Below are 24,641 nucleotides of genomic sequence, written 5' to 3' on the forward strand. Positions count from 1 at the left end.
TTATTCCGTTCCATTAGAAGGCAACTCATTATCAACAATATTCATTTTTGGTTTCTCACAAGTGACCACAATATTTTCATCCTCATCATTATCATCATCATCATCATCATCATCATCATCTCTAAACTCTCTAAAATGTGACATTCTGCCCAACTCTTCAACTTTATCCATAACATGATCTAGTTTTGCAACCATCTCCACTAGCAATGAAGTGAAAGCAGCAAAAGGTAGTGCTTCTGAGAACTCAAGGCTAGTAATCATACTCATAGTCTTACTAAGTTGTGGCCTCAAAACCTTTTTGTGTCCTTGTCCTTCTTTTGTTTGTTCTCGCGAATGTTCTTTGAATTTGCTTCCGACCGGAGAACAGCAATCACTTTTAACCCGTGATAATGAGATTTTAGTTTCTGCTTCATGCTTGTTGTCCTTATGCGCAGTTGCTTGAGTTGGGATTCTGGGAGATTGACTTCGACCATTCCTCGAGCCTAGTAAAAGTTGTGGTTGCAATTTTAAGGCGTTGTCAAGGTCTTTTAAAGCTTCATTGAGGTTTTTAGAGAGTATTTGAAGGGAAAATTTACGTTTTTTCCTTATGCTGTCAGCCATCATCCTTAGTACTTTCGATACTTCTTGTGCAAGTCTAATGCAAGAATCTTTGTATAGATCACGGATTGACCTTGGTGTCTTCAACAATGATATATATGTTAAATATAGTACACAAGTTAAAGGAATTAAATGAATGTTAACAGTAATATGACAAAAAATGCAGCTATATCAGCTTGCATCATGCAATTCGATTAATTAATAAAGCTGGTTTAGTACCTGAATTTCAGACTGCAAACATCCATGTAGTGCTACAACAGTGTAACTAAAATGGCAAAGAGCAGCTCCTACTTTTGCATATTGCTTCCATGGGATCCTGTGGCAGCATCTTGAGTATCTTGGTTCCCAATTTGCTTGTAATGCCTGTTTAATTACACAATATAAGACTTTTTGTCACAAAGAACCTATTTAAGATATTCTTTACTTGGAAAGAAAGAGAAACAAACTCACCAGTGTTTCATCCTTAGTTTTAGAGTCTAAAACAGCCTCGTAGCACTTGTAAATTGCATCTTCAGATGTATCATCTTCGTTTACTTGTTTTTCCGAATCATAAAAGTACTCCATGACAGAAACTGCAACATTGTTTCCACAATCAATTATATAGATTGAGGAAAATAGAACTAGAAACCATAGGGAAATATATAAAGATAGACTTTGAGGTCAATGATTTGGATAGAGGTATAATCTATGTCTGGTGTTTGTGTTAGTATTGTTGAGGGTAATTCATTGTAACCAATGTTGTTTACTTGTAACACAAGTAAAAGAGTTAGTTAGGTGATTTTATGTGATGAGTTGTGTGTTTGTTAGTTTTTCTGTTATGTTAGTTACTTGATCTTAGGGAGTTAGTTAGAGATAGTTACTAGTTTATTAGTAACTTAAACTTTAAGCAACACATTATAAATAGTGGTGTAAAGTGACATTGAGATATAGTGAGATCAATAACAATAATTTCTTTCTCTCTTAATTCTCTCTCAATTATGTGTGTATGTTCTTGCTTTAATTAAGTTCCAACAGTGGCATCAGAGCCATTGGCTATTGATCCATGGGGTTTCAATAATGGCTTCCGCAAAAGAGATTACTTTTCAATCAAAGAATTGAGAAGTGGGTGGTGAGGATGCAAGAAATCTTTGGTTTCTGGAGAGTGCTGGAAATGGTGCAAAGAGGTATCCAAGAAGAGGAAGATAGTGCTTCCTACAAGAAATCCGAGAAAAGAGTGAATTTTCAGAGGAGTTCTTCTACCAAAAGTGCAAAAGAAGCGTCAAAAGATTCAAACAAAGATCACAGTGGAGCCAAAGAAGAAAGGTGCTGCTTGGCGAAAAGGAAAGTGATTGCTTACAGCAGTGGTATCAACCACAACACACAGAGAGAGATTTTAGAAAGAGAGTCTTGATGATGAAGTGATTCTGAATGTTGAGGTAAAAAAATGTTTAATTCTTTGATATGTGCTCGTGTTTATTCTTGCAAAGAATTGTAAGAATTTGAAGAAGATTTCAGTTATGTCGTAATTATTCGGTGTTAAGTGTGTTCATGTCGTCGTAGATTACAACATCATTATCAATAAAGTTTCTGTTAAGAGGTTTCGTATAGTTAACAATGATGATAGTGCTAAATCGTTTGCTAGTAATGAGTCATATTCATTGAAATAGATCAATTAGTTTGAAAGATCTTGTTAATGGCCACACATTTGAGATGTTAATAATTTGTTCGAAAATGCTTCAAACTGTGGAATGGATTCGGTGTATTGGTGACTGAGGGACGACTCTTGTGACAGTGGTAAAGTTGTGATGTGGAGGGTGAAGAATCTATTTTTGGTGGTGTTTAATCTAGGGAAGAAAGGGCACATCAAGGTTCTGGTATGAAGATTTCTATGAGGCAGCTAGGTGTTGATATGATTCAACAAATGCAACATCCTTGCAATGAATTTAAGGGTAATGGAGAGATGATCAAATTACAAGGAACGATGCCCACAATACAAGGGAAAGAAAACTGTTCAACAGAAGAAAGTACCAGTGACAGTAGAGAAATTGAATTCTGAGTTGGTTGAGATTTATCTTGATAAGATACAAGTTAGTGATGGGGTCTTGGTGGTATATCAAAGTGTTTCAAATTGGAAACTTTGCACCTTGTGAATAACACTTGAGTGTCCAAATGCTGAACTTGTTGTTGAGAATTGCAAGATGATAAAAAGGCTTCATATTGATGGATGGAAACTAACAGGATTGGTGATGATTCTGTTACAAAAAGTGCACTAATTTGCAAGATCTTGTGTTGCTTACTAAGAATCCTACAATATATCACAGAGTTTGTGAGCAATTGCTGCATACTGTCAGGATTTGGAATGGTTAGCTCTTTGTGGGACTGGTACATAGTCAGTGATGCTGGTGGTGAGTGCATTGTTGACTAAGTGTGGTGCTGGTGGTGGCAAGAAAGTGTGCTTTAAAGGGCTGTCATGTGTCTAGTGTTTGGATTGCAACATTTTGTCTTTTGAGTATTGTAATTTGGCTAAACCAAAGTGTAGAGACATTACATTGGCAACAATGAATTAGGTGGTGTGTTGAGGGTAATTCATTGTAACCAATGTTGTTTACTTGTAACACAAGTAAAAGAGTTAGTTAGGTGATTTTATGTGATGAGTTGTGTGTTTGTTAGTTTTTCTGTTATGTTAGTTACTTGATCTTAGGGAGTTAGTTAGAGATAGTTACTAGTTTATTAGTAACTTAAACTTTAAGCAACACATTATAAATAGTGGTGTAAAGTGACATTGAGATATAGTGAGATCAATAACAATAATTTCTTTCTCTCTTAATTCTCTCTCAATTATGTGTGTATGTTCTTGCTTTAATTAAGTTCCAACAAGTATTTCATAGACTGACACCACCTAGTGGAATACGTCTTTGCTGCTGTTGTTGGGATGTTTTTCTTTAACTTAAGGAAGTGGTGATCTGCCAAGTCTTTTTCAAATTTTGACCTTACCTTCTATAGAGTTGGCTAAGCTTTCAAGCTTTGAGATGGTGGATTTATGAAGGTCTTCCCCTGACCAGTTTGGATATACAAAGAGGCTCATAACAAGACAAATACCAACGCCTATGCATATGGTATAGATGCGATCTTTTCCCATGCTCCAGACATTATCAACACGGTAGCTTGATACAATAATCAAATTAAAGGTCAAGAGAAATATCATAACACCATAGTCATAATTCTTTTTTATATAAGGAATGAACCTTATATAAGTAGCTGCAGCTCCTGCAAACCAACAGTTAAACAATATGGTTAAGCAAAACATTTGGGAAGCTTCATCCACAAGACAGAAAACTTTATTAGAATTACGTTATAAGATACCTAAAATTACAAGCATAGGATAAAGATTAGTTAGAACTATGAATACTATAGAGGATTTGTATATCTTTGGACATTAAATGTTTGTATCTTGTATGATAGAGTCATGTTTAACATACCAATTGAGCTTCTCTTAAAACTTCAACAAACAAAGGTACTATTATTAAACCTAGAATACTTAAGTTTCGTTCACGATGTAATAAATGCTTACCTAAAATAAAAACCGCAGCACCGATGAAAATTGCTCGAAAAATCTGACCAGGGACATCTGCAAGATACCTGATAAAAAATGCCAATGATCCTGCTAACATAGTTCCCAATCCTCTATTTAGTCCTTTACATAAAGTTCCCCCTGAAATCATAATTGTTCCTTCAATAACTTGAGGATATGTGATCTAAACACAGTAGTAGTAAATGATAATAATCTTAGAAAAGCGACCCCAATTCAAAAGATAACAGATAGAAAAAACATACATACAAAGAAAACATGAAATTTGATCAGAGTTCGGCAGATTGTGCCTACATCTCCAACTGCAAAGTGGCTACAAAACCTTTCTATTATTCAAACTTAAGATTTACAAAATACAACTAGTGTTTCAATACTACAGTCCAGCTACAAGATTACCACTGACCTGCTCGAGCGACAGGTCCACTTATCAATAAACTACGAGTCATATCCAACAAATAATAATGTCACTGTGAATGAGAAATGAAAATAGGCTGCCTACCTGCAGTGAACTCCATGACAACAACCACAGTCATGACAGCCCACATAGCATTTTCCCCTATCCCTTTGAACAATGGCTCCGTTAGATACAACAAAGATACCAATGCTAAAGCAAAACCAACTTTCAAAGAGTGCACTAGCCTTCTTGGATCATCTTTGCCAACTTTCCAAACTGTCCTCCTCACTAAACTTGGAAATCTTTTCACTTTATGAGCAAAACTGTTCATGGATTTCCAATGGCTTGAGCTTCTCATAGTCTCAGCCATTAAAACTTTCATACCTAAATCAGATTTCTGAGTGAGGCAATCATTAAATGTTCCAGTTATATGATAGAGGGCATGTTATGTTTAAGCCTTACACAAGGTGACAAGAAAGAATATTAAAAAAAGTGGGGATTTTTTTTTAATATTTTTCATTTGATGGTGAATACTGCATTGCATTGGATACTAAATTTTTGGAAAATGCAAAGGAAATTTTATTAACCACCATAAACAAACCCAAGCACGAGAAATGCTTAGATTAGAAAATAGCTGCTGTATGCAGACAGTGTACATGTATATGAGCTATACTAATTTCAAAGCTGGCTATTATTGATTTACATGTTTTTTTTTTCCTGAAAAAATTTACATGATTGTTTATTATTAAATAAGTTACCTTACGTCGAGCTTTTTCTGTTATTTTAAACTGCGGCGCTTAGATTACAACCATGACGATTCTTTTAAATTATTATAATAATATGATCTGATCTATCACCCCCATTTTGTAAGCTTAAACTAATCTGGATGGACAGCTACTAGTACCATAACACAGTGCTGAATTGCAGGGAATGTCTTGGATTTTATGCTAACTAGGGAATATTTCGGTACTCCAAATTTCGTAATAATCTATAAACACTCTCTCTCCTCAACTTATTTTGATATCTTTTAACTAAAACAAGACCATGAAATCCAAAGCCGACAATACTTAAGAAAAGACGGTGCCTTGGTGTTGAGGTCGAATTATTAGTGTAACTTATTGATCTCCCACATTTTCAAAATGGCTAATTTTAGTTCTGTAATTTTTTTTGTTATATAATTCATATTTTATATAATTATTAATTTCATTGACATTAACTCTGATGATAAGCCCTCAAGGCCTAGAAAACCAGTAGTGAATATCATATATAGAACATCTATTTAGATTAGTGCTTCAAGAATACCTTGTTTGTTTTTTAAAGTTTTTGTAATAACTAAAGACAAAGCTATGCAATTTTCTGCAGCAGTAAGTAAAATATTAAGATTCAAACATATCATGTCTTTGCTTATTAACAAATAAAGGTAGTTGTGTTCTGTCAGTGTTCATGTTCAGAAGTCAGAACATTTACTAGCTTGTTCTTTGGATCTTCATAGTACCAAATAGATCCTATCAAGGAATGATAATTAGGACTTGGCTCTCAAAGAACTGAAACTTCACAGCTATAATGTACGCACAAACTACTTGTCCGGATGCAGGACGTGCCTTAATCTTCCCTATGCAGAAGGCATAAAATAAGTAATATATTGTAAACATCATTCAACGATATTCACTTTTTCTCGTGGAGAGATACACATCCAGTAACAACTATTCTGCTCCATAAGAAGGCAAGTCATTGTCAACTATATTCACTTTTGGTCTCTCACAAGTGACAACGATATTCTCATCATCATCTCTGAGTTCTTTAAAGTGAGACATGTTTCCCAACTCTTCAACTTTATCCATAACATGATCTAGTTTTGCAACAATCTCCACTAGCAGTGAAGCGAAAGCAGCAAAAGGTAGTGCTTCTGAGAACTCAAGGTTAGTGGTTATAATTTTACTAAGTTGTGGCCTCAAAACCTTCTTGTGTCCATGCCCTTCTTTTGTTTGTTCTCGGGAGTGCTCTTTTAGTCTACTTCCAACTGGAGAACAACAATCACTTTTAATACTTGATAACGAGGTTCTAGTTTCTTCTTCAAGCTTGTTGCCATTATGTGCAGTAGTTGCTTGAGTTGGGGTTTTGGGGGTTTTAGGGGTTCTGGGTGTTCGACTTCGACCATTCCTCGAGCCTAGTAAAAGATGGGGTTGCGATTTCAATGCATTGTCAAGGTCTTGTAAAACTTCATTGAGATTATTTGAGAGAATTTGAACGGAAAATTGATGTTTTTTCCTTATGCTATTGGCCATTACCCTTAGTATTTTTGATACTTCTTGTGCAAGTCTGATGCAAGAATCTTTGTATAGATCACGGATTGACATCGGTGTCTTCAAAGCAATCATAGGTTAAATAATACGTAAGTTAAAGGCACAAAACCAAGCATCAAATAAGAATGTTATATTTTATACTAAAAGGTTATTCCAATAATTAAGAAGATGCTAGCCAATAGAATAATGTAAGACTATTGCATTTCATGTATAATTTATAGAGAAAATGACCATTAACATCTTTCTGATCCTAGATATAGATCTTAATCATTGGTTTCTATATTAAGTTATAGTCATCCATGTGCTATCAATAGCATTACAGATAATCTAGGAACGCAATGATGAACCTTATAGATAAGTGGAAGCAATTTTTTCTGAAAAGATAGATAAAGTGGTAAGTTGTTTTCATTTGAAAGATTTTTTTTTTCACAATTACCATCTGTATGATTTGGAATTAAATGAATGATGACAGCAGTAAGACAAAAAAAACAACTGTCGGCTCATATAATGGAACTCGATTAAGATAGATGATTTAGTACCTGAATTTCTGACTGCAAACATCCATGCAATGCTACGACAGTGTAACTAAAATGGCGAAGAGCAGCTCCTACTTTAGCATATTGCTGCCATGGGATCCTCCGGCAGCATCTTGAGTATCTTGGCTCCCAACTGGCTTGCGATGCCTGATTAATTCGACACTATAAAATCATCTGTCACAAAGAACCAAATTTCTTATATACTTTACTTGAAAAAATAGGGCACAAACTTACCAGTGTTTCATCCTTAACTTTAGAGTCTAAAACGGCTTCATAGCACTTGGAAATTAGATCCTCCGATGAATCATCTTCATTTGCTTGTTTTTCAGAATCATAAAAATATTCCACAACAGTAACTGCATCATTACTTTCACCATCAATTATATAGATTGAGACAATAAAATCATACTAAAGTTTTCATCTTTAATTACTAGTAATAATTCTTCAGCTGTTCTTGTTTTCACAAACAGAAGCAATTCTCTTTAAGGTAGCGGTGAGATGACCTGGCATTTTACCTTCTATAGATTTGGCTAAGCCTTCAAGCTTTGATATGGTAGATTTATGGAGTTCTTCCCCTGACCAGTTTGGAAATATCAATAGGTTCATCACAAGACAAAGAGCAACGCCTATGCATATTGTAGAGATGCGATCTTTCCCGATGCTCCAAACATTATCAATGCGGTAACTTGATACCATTATCAAATTAAAGGTCAAGAGAAATATCAAAACACCATAGTCATAATTCTTCTTTATATAAGGAATGAATCTGACATAGGTAGCTGCAGCTCCTGCCAATAGTAACGCAAATCAGCAAAACATTTGACCTTATATCATTGAAAATGTGATTCTAAATGTTTGTAGCTTGTATGGTAGTCTCGTGTTTAACATACCGATTAAACATCTCTTAAAATTTCAACAAACAAATACATTATCATTAAACCATGAGTCAACAATATGCTTACCTAAAAGAAAAACTGTAGCGCCGATGAAAATTGCATGAAAAATCTGACCAGGAACATCTGCAAGATACCGAATAAAAAACGCTAATGATCCTGCTAACAAAGTTCCCAATCCTCTATTTAGTCCTTTGCTTAAGGTTCCACCTGCAATCATATTCAAATCTTCAATATATGTGAAGCTGTGATTTAAACATATAACAATATATATAATAATAATGTCACTAAGAAATGAGAATAGCATGCCTGCAGTGAACTCCATGACCACAACAACAGTCATGACAGCCCACATAGCATTGTTCCCTATCCCTTTGAACAATGGCTCCATTAGATACAGCAAAGATACAAGTGCTAAAGCCAGACCAACTTTCAGAGAATGGATTATTCTTCTCGGATCATCTTTGCCAACTTTCCAAATTGTCCTCCTGAATAAACCTGGAAATCTTTTCACTTTGTGAGCAAAAATGTAAATGGATTTCCAATGGCTTGAGTTTCTCATAGTATTGTTGTTGGTTTCAGCCATTAAACTTTCATGCCTAAGTGAGGTAGTCATTAAAATTTCCAGTTATATAGAGGGCATGTTACTTTCGGCTTAAAAGCCTTGCACAAGGTGACAAGAAGGAATATTAAAAAGTGTAATGGATTCAGACCCAATTTTTGTCTACTTCTGCGACGCGTGATTAATCACATTAAAAAATATAGTTAATTCAGTTAAGTAGATAGTTAATTCAATTCACAATCAAAATTGTAGTTAATTAAACTACATAATTAACCACAATTTATTAATTTTGAACGTCATCTAAATTAATCACAATTTTACATGTGATTAATCAGGTGTCACAGATACAGAAAACGAGTTTTCGTGAAACATTTTTGTATTAAAAACAGTAGGGACTTTTTTTTATATTTTTCTTTGATAGTGAATGGTACTTTAAAAACAGATGAAGATAGTTCCATGATATCTAGCACTTTGGCCATTGCAATAACGGTATGTTTATGTAGAGAAAGACAGTGTGGCAGCTTTCACTGATGCATAGATTCAATGTAAAAGGGAAAGGATTCCCTAATTTCCTGTTGTTCCTACATTTGCACTATTTTCCAAGGTGTTTTCCGTCTTTTTCTCACCTAAAATATATTTCTCTATTTTGTCTTTTATTCACATTTTTACTAAATATAGAGAGAGACATGCAAGGGGAATCTTGATCCAATGTAAAGTGGAGAAAAAGCACAAAATATATGTTTATTCTACATAGCATAGCAGCAGCTTGTTATTGGCGAGTGATCCAACAATCCATGTTGTGTCTCATGTTATTGCTTTTATGTTTATTGTTTAAATATAAACATTATCAACCTTTTTTGTTATATTTAATTGGCGGCGCTAGCATAGATTACAATCATGGTGACTTTTTTAAAGTATATGTGATGACCTGATTCATTAGCCCCATTATGTTGTAAACCTTAAACTAATGTGGACGGCTATTGGCACAATAAAGTGCTGAATTGATTAATTTGTTGGAGTTGGAAATGGTTTGGATTTGTATGGTAGCATGTTTGAAGTTAGAGTGATGTTATTTCGTACAACAAAAAGTCCCATGTTCCATTATCTTCAATCTATTGTGTTGTCTTTTAACTAAAAACAAGACAATGAAATGAAGCCCACACAACAACCAAAGCACTAAATTTAAACTCAATTAAAAATTTGAGCTTTGAGATATCAAATAAACAAAATCAATTTGTAAAAGACTAAATGATCATAAATATAGTAGTACTTGAGAGGAGTTTTACTCAAACTTTTGGAATAATACAGAACTGATAGCCATCTTATAACCTTGTTTGGGGGTACATCCTTCTTATAAACGCTTCGCTTAGTAAACAAAATGAGTGAGTTGGGTCCAAAAATAAATCTGATAGTCTAACTAGGATCATGATGATCAATATGTTATATGGTACATGTATCATCCATTGAGAATTGACGTCTAACACTTAATTAATGATGGCTCAACAACAAGTGATTTGAAAATATGTATATATCATTCTAATTTTACAATGAAGTTTAGATCCTATTATCCTCCAGATGATCCAGGTGTGACTCCATGACAAGCCACGGTGGATCCTATCAGCACATAAGAACTCGCAGATGATATGAATGGAAAGAAGCAATAAATGTTGCCATGCCACAAAACCCCAACAGGACTGAGACTAGCAACCTAATAAGGGCCAAATTGTCAAAATTCTGTCATCTCATAACCTTCAAATACAGATTCCTCGTCACTGAAATTGCTTCAAGCCTTTGTGTATATCCTGCAATTGATGATCATTAAAAGCATTACAACGGAAATCTTCACTAAATGTAGATTAAATTTTAAGATGGACTTGGAGAGAGTTAATTGCCCTTACCTAACGTGAATTTATCGGAACTCATCGTGGTAATCATCATATTCATCTTCCTCATCGTTGAAAATAGCACTATAAAATACATATGGATTCTCAATCATCTCAGGCAAAGTGAGGCGCCCATCTTTGTCAACATCTGCCTGCCATAACATTATACAATAGTTAGTGATGAAATTAATGTATGATGTTATTCAACAGTGGTTGGAATGCTCTTTAACTATCATGTAAATATCAGCTTCTCATAACATTATCACAACATTTAATGAGATGTTACTGTTACACAACAGATGTTGGAGTGCATACTGAGGCCATAGTCAGGAAAACTTAATTCAATGCATTGAGTTAGAAATGCCTAAAAGAGTGGGAACTTGTCACCAACAGATTCATATTTTGAAGAGAACAAAAGGAAAGTAGAATTATCAATTGCAAGCTAAAATCCTTATTTTTAAATGACATCAAACTTTTATTTTCTGTCTGATATGTTGGTTAATGAAAACATCTAGTGATAGAACTCTTGGGGTCTTCTAATTCTAATGAGGATCCAGTAGTGGGAAAGACCCAAGGTTGGCCCACCATATGGCAGGTTTATTCTAGAAGAGAGTTGAGGCAAGTGGTGAGAAAGTGAGTTAGTTAGTAACATGGTGTTGGGATTCCGTGTGATTCTGTTAGGGTATGTTGGGAGTTAGCATTTTGAGGGCTTTAGAGGGGAAGGTTTTGGAGGGCTAAGTCTACATGTTGACATATATTTGAGATTTAAAATTTTGTTGAAGTAAAGATATGATAGTGAATTGATTAATTTGTTGAAGTAAAGATATGATATATTAAAACTAATGTGGACGGCTATTGGCACAATAGAGTGCTGAATTGATTAAATTGTTAGAGTTGGGAAAAGGTTTGGATTTGTATGGTTAGCATTTTGAGGGCTTTAGAGGGGAAGGTTTTGGAGGGCTAAGTCTATATGTTGACATATATTTGAGATTTAAAAAAAAAAAATTGAAGTAAAGATATGATAGATGATCATATAATATATCAATCAATTTTATAATTTCTTTAATTTAGAAATAGAAGATAAGCCTCCCCCTCCCTTTCCCTCCAAAACCCAACTCCCAAACATAGCCTTAGAAAATGGAATTATAAGGCAGGTATGATGAGGTGGTGGGGTCATTCTTGCTTTTGCTATTGTGTTGGTTAGGAGAGAATGTCTCTGGTAAGAGCCTCAGGCTCTGGTTTTCCTTTTAAGAGTGTCTGGAATCTGATACCAATAATTTTCCAATGGAGATCCTGATAAGTTTCAAGGCCCATTTTAATGGCAGCAGCTAAGTAATGATCTATGTTGTTGCCTGCCCATTCTGATCTGTGCCTCATATAAGAGAATGGTTGAGGCACTCTATATTCCTTTGGGCTTTGCTTCATGTGTAAAATGAGTTTAGTTTGAAACTTTCCCAGTTTACCTCTCCCCGTGAATCAAATTATTGAGACTACTATGGGCCTGGCCTAATAGGTCAAGAATTCCCTTCTCTTTTTTTTTCTCCCTTTCCTAAGCCAAATATCTTGCTAACAAGATGTACCTCTGGTGCATCTCTAGTGATATGAACCCATTGCCCACCCCATGTGAGCTTGAGTTTGGCAACTCAAGTTGTTGTGGGGGAACAACCAGACTCCATATTGCCCACACCTTCATGGATGCTTCCGCATGAACAGCTGATCCCCTTCATCCTAAACCTTGATTTCCACTACAATTCAATCAGCCTCAAGCATCTCTACCACTGGGTCATGTCTTTAACTGATTTCATCCTTGTGCATGGTTCTTGCAACTCTGAAGGATTGTCAGATTCACCTCAAAGAGTTTTTCTGGCCAAGTGAACCATTTCAATGAGTAGGTCCCAAGACTCCCAACACAGGTAGATAGATCCGCCTTTCTTTCCCAAGAACAGTTCTCTCTTCTGTCATAACCCAACCTATTCCTTTCGATGTTTTCCTTGATCAGCTTGGTCAGACAGGGTTAAGCCTCCCCCCGTAGTGTTCCCTATTCCTAATTTTTTGTATGATCTAAAATACCTGGGTTTACCCTTACATCCATCTATTTATTTATCTAACTTATCACCTCTAACTAACCACTGCAACTGTCAACAGTAATTATTTTGGTTGTTTAATGTCTTTCCTTTATCCTTCCAAGAAAATACTCACCTGCCCTAGCACAGCCACTCATTTAGTTGCTCACAAAGGGACTTCAGAGTTACTTGCACACTTTCACACACCTTCATCACCTATAACTTTTACTCTGTTTTTTTTTTTTTTTGGCTTCTGAAATATAATTATGATTAAGTTGTTTTTCCAATTTCTAATTTGAAATTAATAATCAAGCATTAAACTCGGGGTTATAAGGTGAATGGGTTGGTTTGAAGGGAGGAGGGACATAATGGGTTGGAATGATACGGTGGTCATAGGTTCAACTTTCCCCACAAATATTAACACACTAACTACTATTAACACACTAACTACTAATATTTGTTGCGATCCGACACGATGCAATGTATTAAAAAAACTAGCTCCATGCTTCACAATTTGAACTGCAATTTGATAACTATGGACCTATGGTCATCCGTATATTCATATGACTTCCCATGGAAATAAAACGACATTTTTGTCAACATATGAGTGTAATTATTGTACGGTGAAATCCAGTACCTGTGAAATGATATATTCTGCTTGTTGCTTTGCATAATAATGCTCTGATGGATGGAGTTTCCCTATTATAGGCAGTAGTTCAAAATCTGACAAATATCTGCACATATAGAGATGGAAACCCAAAAGTGAACAATAGTATACGATTAGGAAACTGCCATAATGTTTCAAAGGAAGTACATTAATGATGAAAAATAGGCAAATACCCGTCACCATCTTGGTCAAGCTGAGCAAACAATTTTTTAGCTGGAGCATCCAATGAATTATCAGAATGATGGGAATCATTGTGACTTTCTTCTTCATAGTTACGTACCAAATCAAAGAGCCCGTGAAAAAATTCTTTGAAGTTGACCTTCCCATCTCTGTCTGAGTCTCTTTCTCTATAAAGAAATACAAAGATACATAAACATGAGTACGCCAAGGCAGTGATACATATAAGCTAATTGTATATAAGCTGAAGATCTCCCATTCACTTCAGGAAAATAAAATTAAATATAAATATTGTCCAAATTTCTAATACGTGGAGCAATTCCCTACAAAACTTATTCCAATGTTGTAACTTCTAGATGAGGCCAGTGACTGCAAGGAAAAATTCAACAAACCAACAGTGGATCCATCCCCTACAAACCATCAGCTGGGATAGCCCAACAGAGGATTGAAACATTCAGCTTTAATCCTAATTGGATGCACGGATTTGGGTGACCACAAGAAAACCAGTATTCAGTGCACAAGTTACAATTTTAGTGAGATAAAAATGGCATCGAGCATTATTCAGGATATATTAGGCTATATATATTAGTAACATATACAGCAGCGTTGCATATTTCAGAAGCATGCCCTCAAATATCCCCATCTTTACTAGCACCTATGCAAATTATGAATAAGAGTTATTTGAACACCATTATCATCATCTGGATATTGAGGATTCCTTGATAAGCTAAATACCTGAGTTACATGTTTGTGTTTGGTACCAAGGTATACGACTGTATTGTCCTTCATGATACATGCCAAAAATATGATCCCACAGATTGCAAGTATCTTATGTGAATCTAAAATACCTAACTAGAAGGCTTTACCAACTTATTTGTAATTGTGTGGTATAGGAATTCCCACCTTCATGGGAATCTTCTTTTTTTCCAACCCCTTTTCTTGGAAATATAAACATGGGAAAGTGGCAGTTATTTCATTTACAGCAATGTTTTATGCCCAAGAATAAATTTCCTGACTTTGTAACAAACGTGGAAATCCATATATTGAACCACCACATTGCTGGGAATACTCTTCACAGCCATGAAATGAACACCCATATAGGAAAGTACAGACCCTCAAAGTTTTGCAATAATGTGTCCATGATTAGGGAAGAATTTCCCCTATTTCTTTGTAATACATATGAGGTTCCTGACAACTATATTGCTGGTACCTGATCTCAATTAGTTGGATACCCAATCAAGTAGCTACTTGCGAATAGTTAGGATGAGGAAGTTAGAGGCAGGTTTCAATGTATATAAATAACAAGTGGGATTGAGAGGGATATCATCTTGTCATTCTGAGAGAGAATTGGAGCCTTTGGGTATAAGGTGGTTCAATCCCTCAAAGTTTTGCAGCCCTTTATCTTCAATTTAGGAAGATTTCACCGACTTTTTTGGTACAACATATCAGGTTCGTAACAGCATTTCTATTTCTATTTCTATTTCTATTTCTATTAAAGAATGTAAATGCATGAAAACCAGAGGTCGAAGTTTTATCATGAAAGTCCAAGCTTGTTTATCAGTCCTGTCATATGTAGCTTGCCAAATGTAATCCATTATTGCGAGAATATATAGTTTCTAGTCATTTAGTAACATGACATCTCAGTCATACTCATGTCAATTGTCAAATGCATTTATCATTACGGTACATATGCTTCTATATTCATACATTTATTTGTTAAATAAATTGTCAAAAGATATGCAATCAGATACTTGAAAATCTATGAAACTAATAAATGTACTACGCATAGTACAACAAACATGTTAGAGGAAAAACTTTCCAAACAGAAATCACTTGATCTAAAAGAAACTAACATCGAGCCGTGAAAAGTTTCCATAAGATACTAGTTACCAACCTAATTTCCTCCTTGCACAACCATTGTTGAAGCTTTGTATTGTTACTATCAGCCGGATGCAGAAAGCTAAAACAAAAGAGAATATGGAAAATCATTAGCTCAAATTGAAGAAACATCATGAACCAATATGGCCTGTTTGGATTGGCTTATTTGAGTATATCTACTGGCATAAGTTTTGTGAGACTCTTTGGGAGAACTTATAAAAACAGTTTACAACAATTTTCATAAAAAAAATTCAACTAATTTTCATAAGTTCTCCAATATATTGCTTATGAAAATAGCATGTAGGATATATAAAAACAATGTATACTTATCTTATCTTTTTCTATTAAAAAAAAATAGCTTAAGTAAGCTTATACATAAGCACTTATCATAATAAAAACTTGTACTATAAGCTGCAAATAAGCTCCAAACAGGCCCTAAATATACAAGTGTAGACAACAAGTAGTAGAAGCTCACTCATTGAACTCAGTTAAGTTAAGAACACCATCTCCATCAGCATCAGATGCATTAAAGTGTTCTTCTTTCCACCAACCCATATCATACCCAAAAGATTCATTAGCTGAAAAAGACAAATTACAAACATTATTATAATAAATAATCAATGCACTAATAAAAAATCAATACTTGACTAAGAAAAAACAGTATGAAACAACAAAAGATCTAGTAAGAAATAATAATTACTTGCAGATTTAACCCAACTAGGAGGGTCATACTCAGAAAAAGAAACAAAACCATCACGATTCTTATCATGAAGTTCCATTTCTCTCTGTGAACGATGTAAAACCTCTCTATGAGCCTGTTGAAGATTCCAAAGAGTCAACTCATGAAGATCGATGAACAAATCGATAGGGTCAACATCAATTTTAGGGAAAAGAAGAAGAAGTCTCGAAGTAACATTGAACTTATCTTCATCATTGATGAAGTCTTCAGCGTTCATGAAGTCTTCCCACTCAGGTTGAGATTCATGAGCAGGAGCGGAGTGATGATGGTGAAGTTCGGGATGTGAATTTTGAATGTGTTGTTGTTCCCATTGTTTATCTTCACGGTGACGTTCGAGTTGGGCGACGAGAGGGTCGAAAGGGACGGGTTGGTGGTTAGAATAGGGATGGGGAGAAGAGAGAGTGGTGAAGTTGGAACGGAGTTTGAGACGGCGGTGACGGTTAGAAGAGTGGTTGTTGGTGGTTGTGTTGTTGAAGGGAGAGTGTGAAGAGAGGAAAAAGAGAACAAGAAGTGCTAAGATTGTGTAAACTAATACCGAAGCTAAACCCATATTTCCAGATTTGAAACAAACAAGAACAAAGAATACGAATAGGATCTCTCTCTCTCTCTCTCTCTCTGATTTTGTTGCGTGTAATTATTTCCTTACGATTCAACCCACCTTCCATCTTAGCCTACCAGATACTATATATACATAAATATATCATATGATTATTTATTTGTTACGAGATCATTTTTTTTTTAATTTTTTTTTTTTAAAAAAAAAAAAGAAAAACACTTGGTATCCGGTTAGGGGGTCAATCTCACCGCCTATTTGCGGGGCCATTTAAAGCCAGAGTTTTTTTGCTTTGTACGGATTTAGCCCACCGAAATTGGCACCATGGGAAATTAAACCTGAGACCTTGAGAGAAGCATACTCCAAGGACCCAAGCTAACACCACTAACCAACCCCAAATGGTTTTTTTTTTTATAATTTTTGCAAGATCATTAATATAGATCTATTTTATTTTTATAAATAAACCTCTTTCTTGAAGATTGGGGAGAATATATCAATTCGATATACAAATATCCTATTGATATACCGAGGAATTGAGGAACCGTATGAAGTGGAAGCTCCACGTACGGTTTTGAAGCCGAGCCTTTCCCGCGATAGGATCTAAAGATCAATATGATGATTGGTTTAGGTACGAGGGTGGAAAAGAGTGGTAAGGGAGAGGGCGGCGCCCGAGTTATGTTAAACGGTGTCCTAGCACTTGTTAAGTATAACAAAAAAATAATTAATGTTCGAAAGTTTTTTGTTTTTGTCACATGACATAGTGGCTAGGAAGTCCGCCTTAAAGGCGGATAAGTGGAGTATCCAACGTTCGAACTTAGACTCCTATTTATAACTCTATGTTCTTACCAACTGAGTTTAGCTCACGTGAACTTTTAAAATATTGAATTAAGATTTGTCAAAAAAAAATAATAAAATTATTGAATTAGATATTAAATGCATAAGTTCGAAAACAAAATTTTTATTAATATGTGGACAGAGTAGAGAAAGAAATCAACTTGGATTCTCTGAAGAGAGAAACATAGAAAAATTGTATCTTTTTCCAACACATTTCAATAATTAGATTAACATTTCAATAATTATACACGAATTTTATTAAATTTGAATGCTCTAAATACAACTTCAAATTTCTTGAATGAAAATATTAGAATTTGAGAGCTCTATACTCAACCACAAAAGCTAGCTTAAGAGTTGAGGTTCGCACTATATTATAAAGGCTATCTTTGCCACATCTCTGGCCAATGTGAGACTTCTAACAGAAAACTTGTTATGTAAGTAATTCAGTTGAAACTTAAACTTCTAATAGTGTTCTTCAATTTTTACATATGTTTGATTTTTGAAATACATCTAAGCTTGAGAAATGGCTTGCTCAAGATATTTGAAAGTTTTATGATAGTTGAAGACACCCATAAGCCAGAAATCAAAATTGTCCACTGTGACTATATTTATGTACTTCTGTGTTGGCTTCTCAATGTTTCGACTCTCATTCACACACTTGATCTTCTTCAGTGGAATGGAAACCTGTACACGAGACATATATATATACCATTAAAATTTTAACAAATCTTCGATTAGGAAAACTGAGAGATATGAATATATTAGTTTGTGACTTACCTTATAGCGGATTCTACACATTTGACCTTTCTGATTAAAAACTTTTATTGATCTCTCACTGCAGAAGGCAACTTTTTCAGTGGAGATGTAGAGGAGACCGGCTAGAGGACCAGATGTGGTGGACAAATAACAGTGAGAAACTCTCAACAGCGTCTCCTCCTCGCTCACACTAAAATATTGATTAATGGCAAAGTTCAACCCCCCTTCTTTCCATTATGTGAATTCATATTTAACACTGACTAATTTTATTTCTATTTTTTTTTTTAAATATATTCAAACAAAGTATTGCAAATAATGTGGAACCTAGCTCTAATTAAAACTTAGTTGTAGTATTTGACTTTTACTTGGTATCATGCCTTTGAAATTGTAAAGGAATATTCATGATGTTCTTGCACTGATGTGTATTCTTCTTGCTACATTGCCTACATGATTGCAAATTGAAATAAGAATGGTGTTGGTTTCATATTAAGTATGGTTTCGAAATATTTGCTTGAAATAAGAATGGTGTTGGCTTGTGACTATTCTTTCAACGTCACATTCTCAAATATTTGCTTGAAAATAGTAAAGCTAGATTTTAGATGTGCAACAGTAGAAGATTTTTATCCTTAAAGTTGGTGAGTTTTTTTTTATCTTAGCCCTGTAAGTTTATGAATGTGTTGTAATTCAGGTTTTATGATTTCAGTTTCTTAATGTTATATTTGTAATAATTGTTGTGAGATCTATTTCAAAATGGGATTGTAAATACTATTAATTAATTTGAAATGCTTGATTTATCAACATCTGAGATGTAATCAACCTCTCATGTTCATACTTTAGATGTTTAGTTTGGTATATGTTTGGTTCTGATCTGACCCTTTTCCCCTCTATGGTGAATGCCCCTCTTTGAACGTTTTATCAAAAGTTTTATCCAAATTGTTTGCTTTAGATTGTTTCTGATATATATAATCAATAATCAGTATGGAGTGTGTTATTTATGATGTTAGTCGACAAATTGGTTTGGTTTTTCTAATCAGTTGAACTCTGAAATAAAAAAGTGTGTAGTTTGATGGTGTCTATTGTCTTTCTACTAAGTATCCCAAAAATTCTACTATAGTTTACTGACATTAAATTACTAATGTATGAAGTTATCGAAGCATGTTAAGATTTTTATTCAAGTTATTAAAAAATGTGTCAATAATGATATTCAAGTTGTTATTTTTCACATATTTGATTATAACAATGTTTACTAATATTTTTTATCTCAAAAAAGATTCATGACTTATAATGATCCCGTGCATCGCACGGGTATACAGACTAGTTTTTAATTTACATTTCAAAATATGCTTTTTGCTATAAACTTTTTCTCTTTATTTTGTTCTCATTTTTTTTTGTTTAGGTTATTGTTGATGTAGGCTGTGGCACAGGCATCTTGTCTATTTACTGTGCCCTAGCCGGAGCTAGGAAGGTATGGATATTTTATAAGAAAGTGGGATTCTTTGGCTATTTCCTTTTGCTAAATTATTCTTGTAATTTGCAGGTTTACGCCATTGAGGCCTCCGAGATGGCTCTACTTGCTGAACGCATAGTAGAAGACAACAGGTTGTCCGAAGTTATAACTGTACTACAGGGTAAAGTTGAGGTAAATTATTTTTCATGTATTTTGGTGAATAAAGGCAAAAAAAGAGAGAATCTTGAAAATAATGTGCTATCATTTTAAGGTCTTTTTTATTTTAAAAAGTATAAGTATTGCTTGGGATTAATAGAAGAATTATTTATGTAGGATGTAACAATTGAAGAAAAGGCTGATGTTATAATATCTGAGTGGATGGGAGATATGTTGTTTCGAGAGGTATTTCGTAGTAATGATGAAGTAAAATTGTACGAAAATTTTGAAATTAAATATGTTGTTAAGATTTTGTTTTTGTTACAGAATATGCTGTCAACAATTATATCTGCTCGGGACCGTTGGTTAACGGTTGGAGGATTAATTCTTCCAACCGTTGCAAAGGTAAAAAGGTAAGGAAAAGTAATTAAACAAAAGTAATTAAACACAGCAGAATAATAAATTGAAAAAATCACAAACAATTAACACAAAAGTAATTAAACAAAGATAAGAGCAAACATGAACAACAAAAATTAACTTAAATCCATTCAATTCAAATTTAACCTGATTACATACTAAAGTGGATCAAAGCTTTCTTACAAACCCTAATCGAAATCTAATCAATAATACCTATATCATGAGTCGGTGAACCCACACATCACAGTAGTGATTGAAGTACATTTCGTCAGCATCCTTCCGTAAGAGATCGAGATCGCGATTAGCGCTGTTGATTTGAACTCCGCCGATCTCGCCATCATTTTCACCACCGCCGAGATCGAGATCGCGATTAGCGCTGTTGATTTGAACTCCGCCGATCTCGCCATCATTTTCACCACCGCCGAGATCGCGATTAGCGCTGTTGATTTGAACTCCGCCGATCTCGCCATCATTTTCACCGAGATCGCGATTAGCGCTGTTGATTTGAACTCCGCCGATCTCGCCATGATTTCCACCGCCGAGATCGCGAATAGCGCTGTTGATTTGAACTCCGCCGATCTCGCCATGATTTCCACCGCCGTCGCCTTGTCCCCCGTGATTTTCCATTTTCCTTGAGCAAGAAGAATGTGAGAGTTAGTTATGTCGCGTGTGTCTTTGTGTGTGAGCGTGTGAATGAGTGGATGTTTTCTTCTGTTTTAAACAATGTTTTAAGAACCGAACCGGAGGTCGAGCCGGTGTGGTCACTGGTTCATGGTTCAACTGGTTAGACCGGTTCAACCACTATTGAACCGTTTATATGAACGTTCATATAATTTTCGTATCTGGTAGCTAATAAACAAATTATCAGTAACAGAATAACAAATACTTAGACATAAATTGACAAATTGACAAATTAACAAAATTTAGTTTTAAAGTGCATGATGTTCATAACAAAATTTAGAAAATAAACTTTAAATTGGTAAACAAAGCAACAAATTACTAAAATTGGTTCATAATAATTATTCTACTTCACAAGTGATAAACAAACTAACAAAATAGAAACTTTAAAAACCTAAAACAAACAAAACACAAATTAGAAACTACTGTAATATAAGAAAAAAAAAAACCTTTTCAAATATAAGGAAAAAAAAACTACTGTATTTAACGTTTTTTTTTCACTGTAATATAAGAAAAAAAAACCCTTTTCAAATTTGAAACAAGATTCTGAAAAATATTATTCTTGTTGCAATCAATCAATGTGTTGAAACAAGATTTCCTAAAGCAAATAATATAAAGATGAAACCCATAAAAATTGAACAAAACCTTAGTTCTTCATTCCACAAATTAAGAAACAAATTAAGAAACCTAAACATAACAATAGGATAAATTTGTTTCATTCCACCATCTAATATAAAAAAAGATTAACGAAGAAGAAGAAGATAAAAATTGAACAAAACTTTAGTTCTTCATTCCACAAATTAAGAAACCTAAACATAACAATAGGATAAATTTGTTTCATTCCACCATCTAATATAAGAAAAAATTAACGAAGAAGAAGAAGAAAAAAAGTGCAGGTGTTCAATCCTTACCGGTGGTTTTGCGATGAAACTAAGGGATTTGGTTCCTTCCACCGTTTTCACGCTCTTTGAAAAGGAAAAAATTAGGGTTACAGGAAAAAAAAAAGTTAAATACACTGTTTTTTTTTTTTTTTATTTTCAAAAGATTCGGAACTGGCCGGTTTTTTCAAACCGCCCCGGTTCACCGGTTCGAACGGTTCCGGGCGGTTCATACCGGTTTCAAGCGGTTTTTTTCCGGTTCTGCAGACTATCGGTTCTCAGCACTAACCCGGACCGCTGCTGTGTCCGGTTCCCGGTTGAACCGGACGGTCCAGTCCGGTTCTTAAAACATTGGTTTTAAAGTGAAAGTGAATGAATGTCAGTCTAGTACTTTATTTATATTTTTTTTTGTCAGGATTTTCAAGTTACTAGTACTTTATTAGGCAGAGGTTTACTGTATTACTGAATTTTAACTAAATTAAATTAAAAAATAAATAAATAAATTTTAGAGCACTCTTGACAAAAGTATTTTGTGAATCTCATTAAAGTAACTAAATTAAAAAGTCCTATGTTTCATAATGAGTGAGTCAATTGACTGCGTCACTAGTGACGTTGCCAGGAACCCGGATTAGGGGGTTCAAACTTCTTTTTTTCACCATCAGGATCTGGTCTATTGAACCGCCAAATTTAAGGTTCAAACTTTTAAAATTTAATTAATAATTATAATATTTATTTTAAAAAATTATAGTACTAAAAAAATATTACAATATATATATATATATATAGCAAATGCTAAATAGTGTCACCGATGTAACATTTAATGGTAGACCGCTCAATAATGCTTTCATTTTATATATAATACATTTTCCATTAAAAAAATAACGCTTTAATGAATACTAATTTTACGTGTTTCATATATTATTAAGATCGATCAAGATTAACGGTATTCAATAAAAACGTATAAAAAGAAAGCATCGGACAAAATTATTGGTAACATCAAAAGTTGGTAAACTAATGGATAAAAAATATGTCTTTCAGTTTCAACCAAGCATCGCCAATCTAGTTGGACCAAATTCACTTGAATAAAACTTTACAAATTCAATCAACTTTGCCTTGTCAAATGAGAGTGAGTTATATGTATATTAAATTGAGACTTACATCGTTTAGTTGGGTCAGCGGTGCAATAAACAAAAATGAGGATATTTTAAAAAATAAAAATCTAGCAACTAGGAATAGGGGTGCTTAAATTCAAGCAAATCCAAATAAAAATCGCCGATCCAAAAAAAATCAAAAACCACAAAAAATCAAATATTTTTGTATGTGTTTGGATGTTCTTTTTTTAAAATTGTTGGGTCGGATCAATTTTTTATTTACTATTAAAAATGAGCTGAATTGCAAATAAATTTATTTTCTGATCGGGTGAGTTTTTACATCAAAGCCGATTCAAACCAAAACACAAACACCGCTATTTGACAAAAACATAACAATGTCTCGCATCAATAATATGTTTGAAAAATGAAAACAAGAACATGCTGCAACGTGAGATGTATGTTAAAAAAATATTAGAGTGGATTTGAAGAGTGGCTAATTAAACCGGTTGGAGTTTTGGAGAGTAGCATGTGTTGAATCGATCATTTTTATAAGGAATACTTTAAAAAAATTACACATACCAAGGAAACACATTATAGATAATTATTTTCATTTATTACTTTTATAAATTTTCATGTATACCCTTAACAAAAGAGTATCAGGAAATTAATATCTATAACTAATATATTAAAATCGATTGCCACCAGAGTTTATAATTTATCCTTATTACTTTTAAACATGTTGCAAATTTTATATCCTTCATTGTAATTTCACTAAAGAGTTTAATTGATATGCACCGACGGTGTAAAATAGTTTTACACCATCGTCCAGTAAATAACCATTATTTTGCCATGTCATGTCAAGAAAGTGGTGTAAAGTGGGGTGATGTGGCAGAAAACATGGTTGGTATTGGTTGACAGTGTAAAATTATTTTACACCGTCGGTGCATATCAATTAAATCTTTCACTAAAAAAATATATTGAAAAAAATATAGAAGATGATATGGTTAAAAATATGAACAAAACATAACAATTTATACATAAAAATAGGAAGAAAAAAACAATAATTAATAATAATAATAATAATAATAATAATATAATAAAGTTAATTAGTATCGAACTTACTAAATTACTTTAAATATTTCTAATAAAATTTCTAATTTTTTATTAAAAATATACACGGGACCATTATTTGTCACTAAAACATAAAAAATTGAATAAATAAATTTACAAGAAATAATTAACACAATAATTCCACTTATATTTTAACAATATTATATAACAAATTTTTAAATATTTAATTTAAAATAAATTTTCTACATTAATATAGTGACAAACTCAAATATCGAATAAAAATCAGTAGACCCGTGCGAATGCACGAGTCTTTAAACTAGTTATTATTTAAAAAAGATACGACCGATACATGTCAGATATTTCTCTGATACGCGTATCGATCAATTAATGTTCTTTGATGAAGGAAAAAATGAAAGAGAGAAGACTGATACAATCTTTGTTTCTTTTTAAATATAGTGAATATTAGAGTATGATGTTCTTTACGAATAGACAACTCTTTG

General features: G+C 33.8%; 5 protein-coding genes across 5 annotated transcripts; all 5 read right to left on the minus strand.

Annotated features, from left to right (window-relative positions):
• LOC123910936 (aluminum-activated malate transporter 14-like) lies at nucleotides 1-4,929 on the minus strand. The gene is made up of 6 exons (XM_045962229.1): nucleotides 4,665-4,929; nucleotides 4,148-4,288; nucleotides 3,571-3,843; nucleotides 1,048-1,169; nucleotides 817-960; nucleotides 1-678 (listed from the first exon to the last, which is right to left on the minus strand). Exons 1-6 carry the CDS (start codon nucleotides 4,927-4,929, stop codon nucleotides 1-3), a joined length of 1,623 nt encoding a protein of 540 aa, XP_045818185.1.
• An 849-nt stretch (nucleotides 4,930-5,778) lies between these two features.
• On the minus strand, nucleotides 5,779-8,890 carry LOC123884342 (aluminum-activated malate transporter 14-like). The gene is made up of 6 exons (XM_045933431.1): nucleotides 8,601-8,890; nucleotides 8,361-8,501; nucleotides 7,914-8,186; nucleotides 7,633-7,754; nucleotides 7,402-7,545; nucleotides 5,779-6,922 (listed from the first exon to the last, which is right to left on the minus strand). The coding sequence occupies exons 1-6, from the start codon at nucleotides 8,875-8,877 to the stop codon at nucleotides 6,263-6,265; spliced, it is 1,617 nt and encodes a 538-aa protein (XP_045789387.1). The 5' UTR covers nucleotides 8,878-8,890; the 3' UTR covers nucleotides 5,779-6,262.
• Nucleotides 8,891-10,066: 1,176 nt separating this feature from the next.
• On the minus strand, nucleotides 10,067-16,943 carry LOC123918491 (calumenin-B). The gene is made up of 7 exons (XM_045970555.1): nucleotides 16,222-16,943; nucleotides 15,997-16,099; nucleotides 15,538-15,603; nucleotides 13,640-13,813; nucleotides 13,437-13,533; nucleotides 10,752-10,888; nucleotides 10,067-10,655 (listed from the first exon to the last, which is right to left on the minus strand). The coding sequence occupies exons 1-6, from the start codon at nucleotides 16,808-16,810 to the stop codon at nucleotides 10,763-10,765; spliced, it is 1,155 nt and encodes a 384-aa protein (XP_045826511.1). The 5' UTR covers nucleotides 16,811-16,943; the 3' UTR covers nucleotides 10,067-10,655; nucleotides 10,752-10,762.
• Nucleotides 16,944-18,048: 1,105 nt separating this feature from the next.
• Nucleotides 18,049-19,227, minus strand: LOC123910946 (putative GEM-like protein 8). Its single transcript, XM_045962239.1, has 3 exons — nucleotides 19,221-19,227; nucleotides 18,425-18,627; nucleotides 18,049-18,331 (listed from the first exon to the last, which is right to left on the minus strand). The coding sequence occupies exons 1-3, from the start codon at nucleotides 19,225-19,227 to the stop codon at nucleotides 18,158-18,160; spliced, it is 384 nt and encodes a 127-aa protein (XP_045818195.1). The 3' UTR covers nucleotides 18,049-18,157.
• Nucleotides 19,228-20,636: 1,409 nt separating this feature from the next.
• On the minus strand, nucleotides 20,637-21,050 carry LOC123911003 (glycine-rich cell wall structural protein-like). Its single transcript, XM_045962318.1, has one exon. It carries the CDS (start codon nucleotides 21,048-21,050, stop codon nucleotides 20,637-20,639), a length of 414 nt encoding a protein of 137 aa, XP_045818274.1.
• Nucleotides 21,051-24,641: the final 3,591 nt, after the last annotated feature.

Source organism: Trifolium pratense, linkage group LG1 (assembly GCF_020283565.1).
Source record: "Trifolium pratense cultivar HEN17-A07 linkage group LG1, ARS_RC_1.1, whole genome shotgun sequence".
NCBI classification, from domain to species: Eukaryota; Viridiplantae; Streptophyta; class Magnoliopsida; order Fabales; family Fabaceae; genus Trifolium; species Trifolium pratense.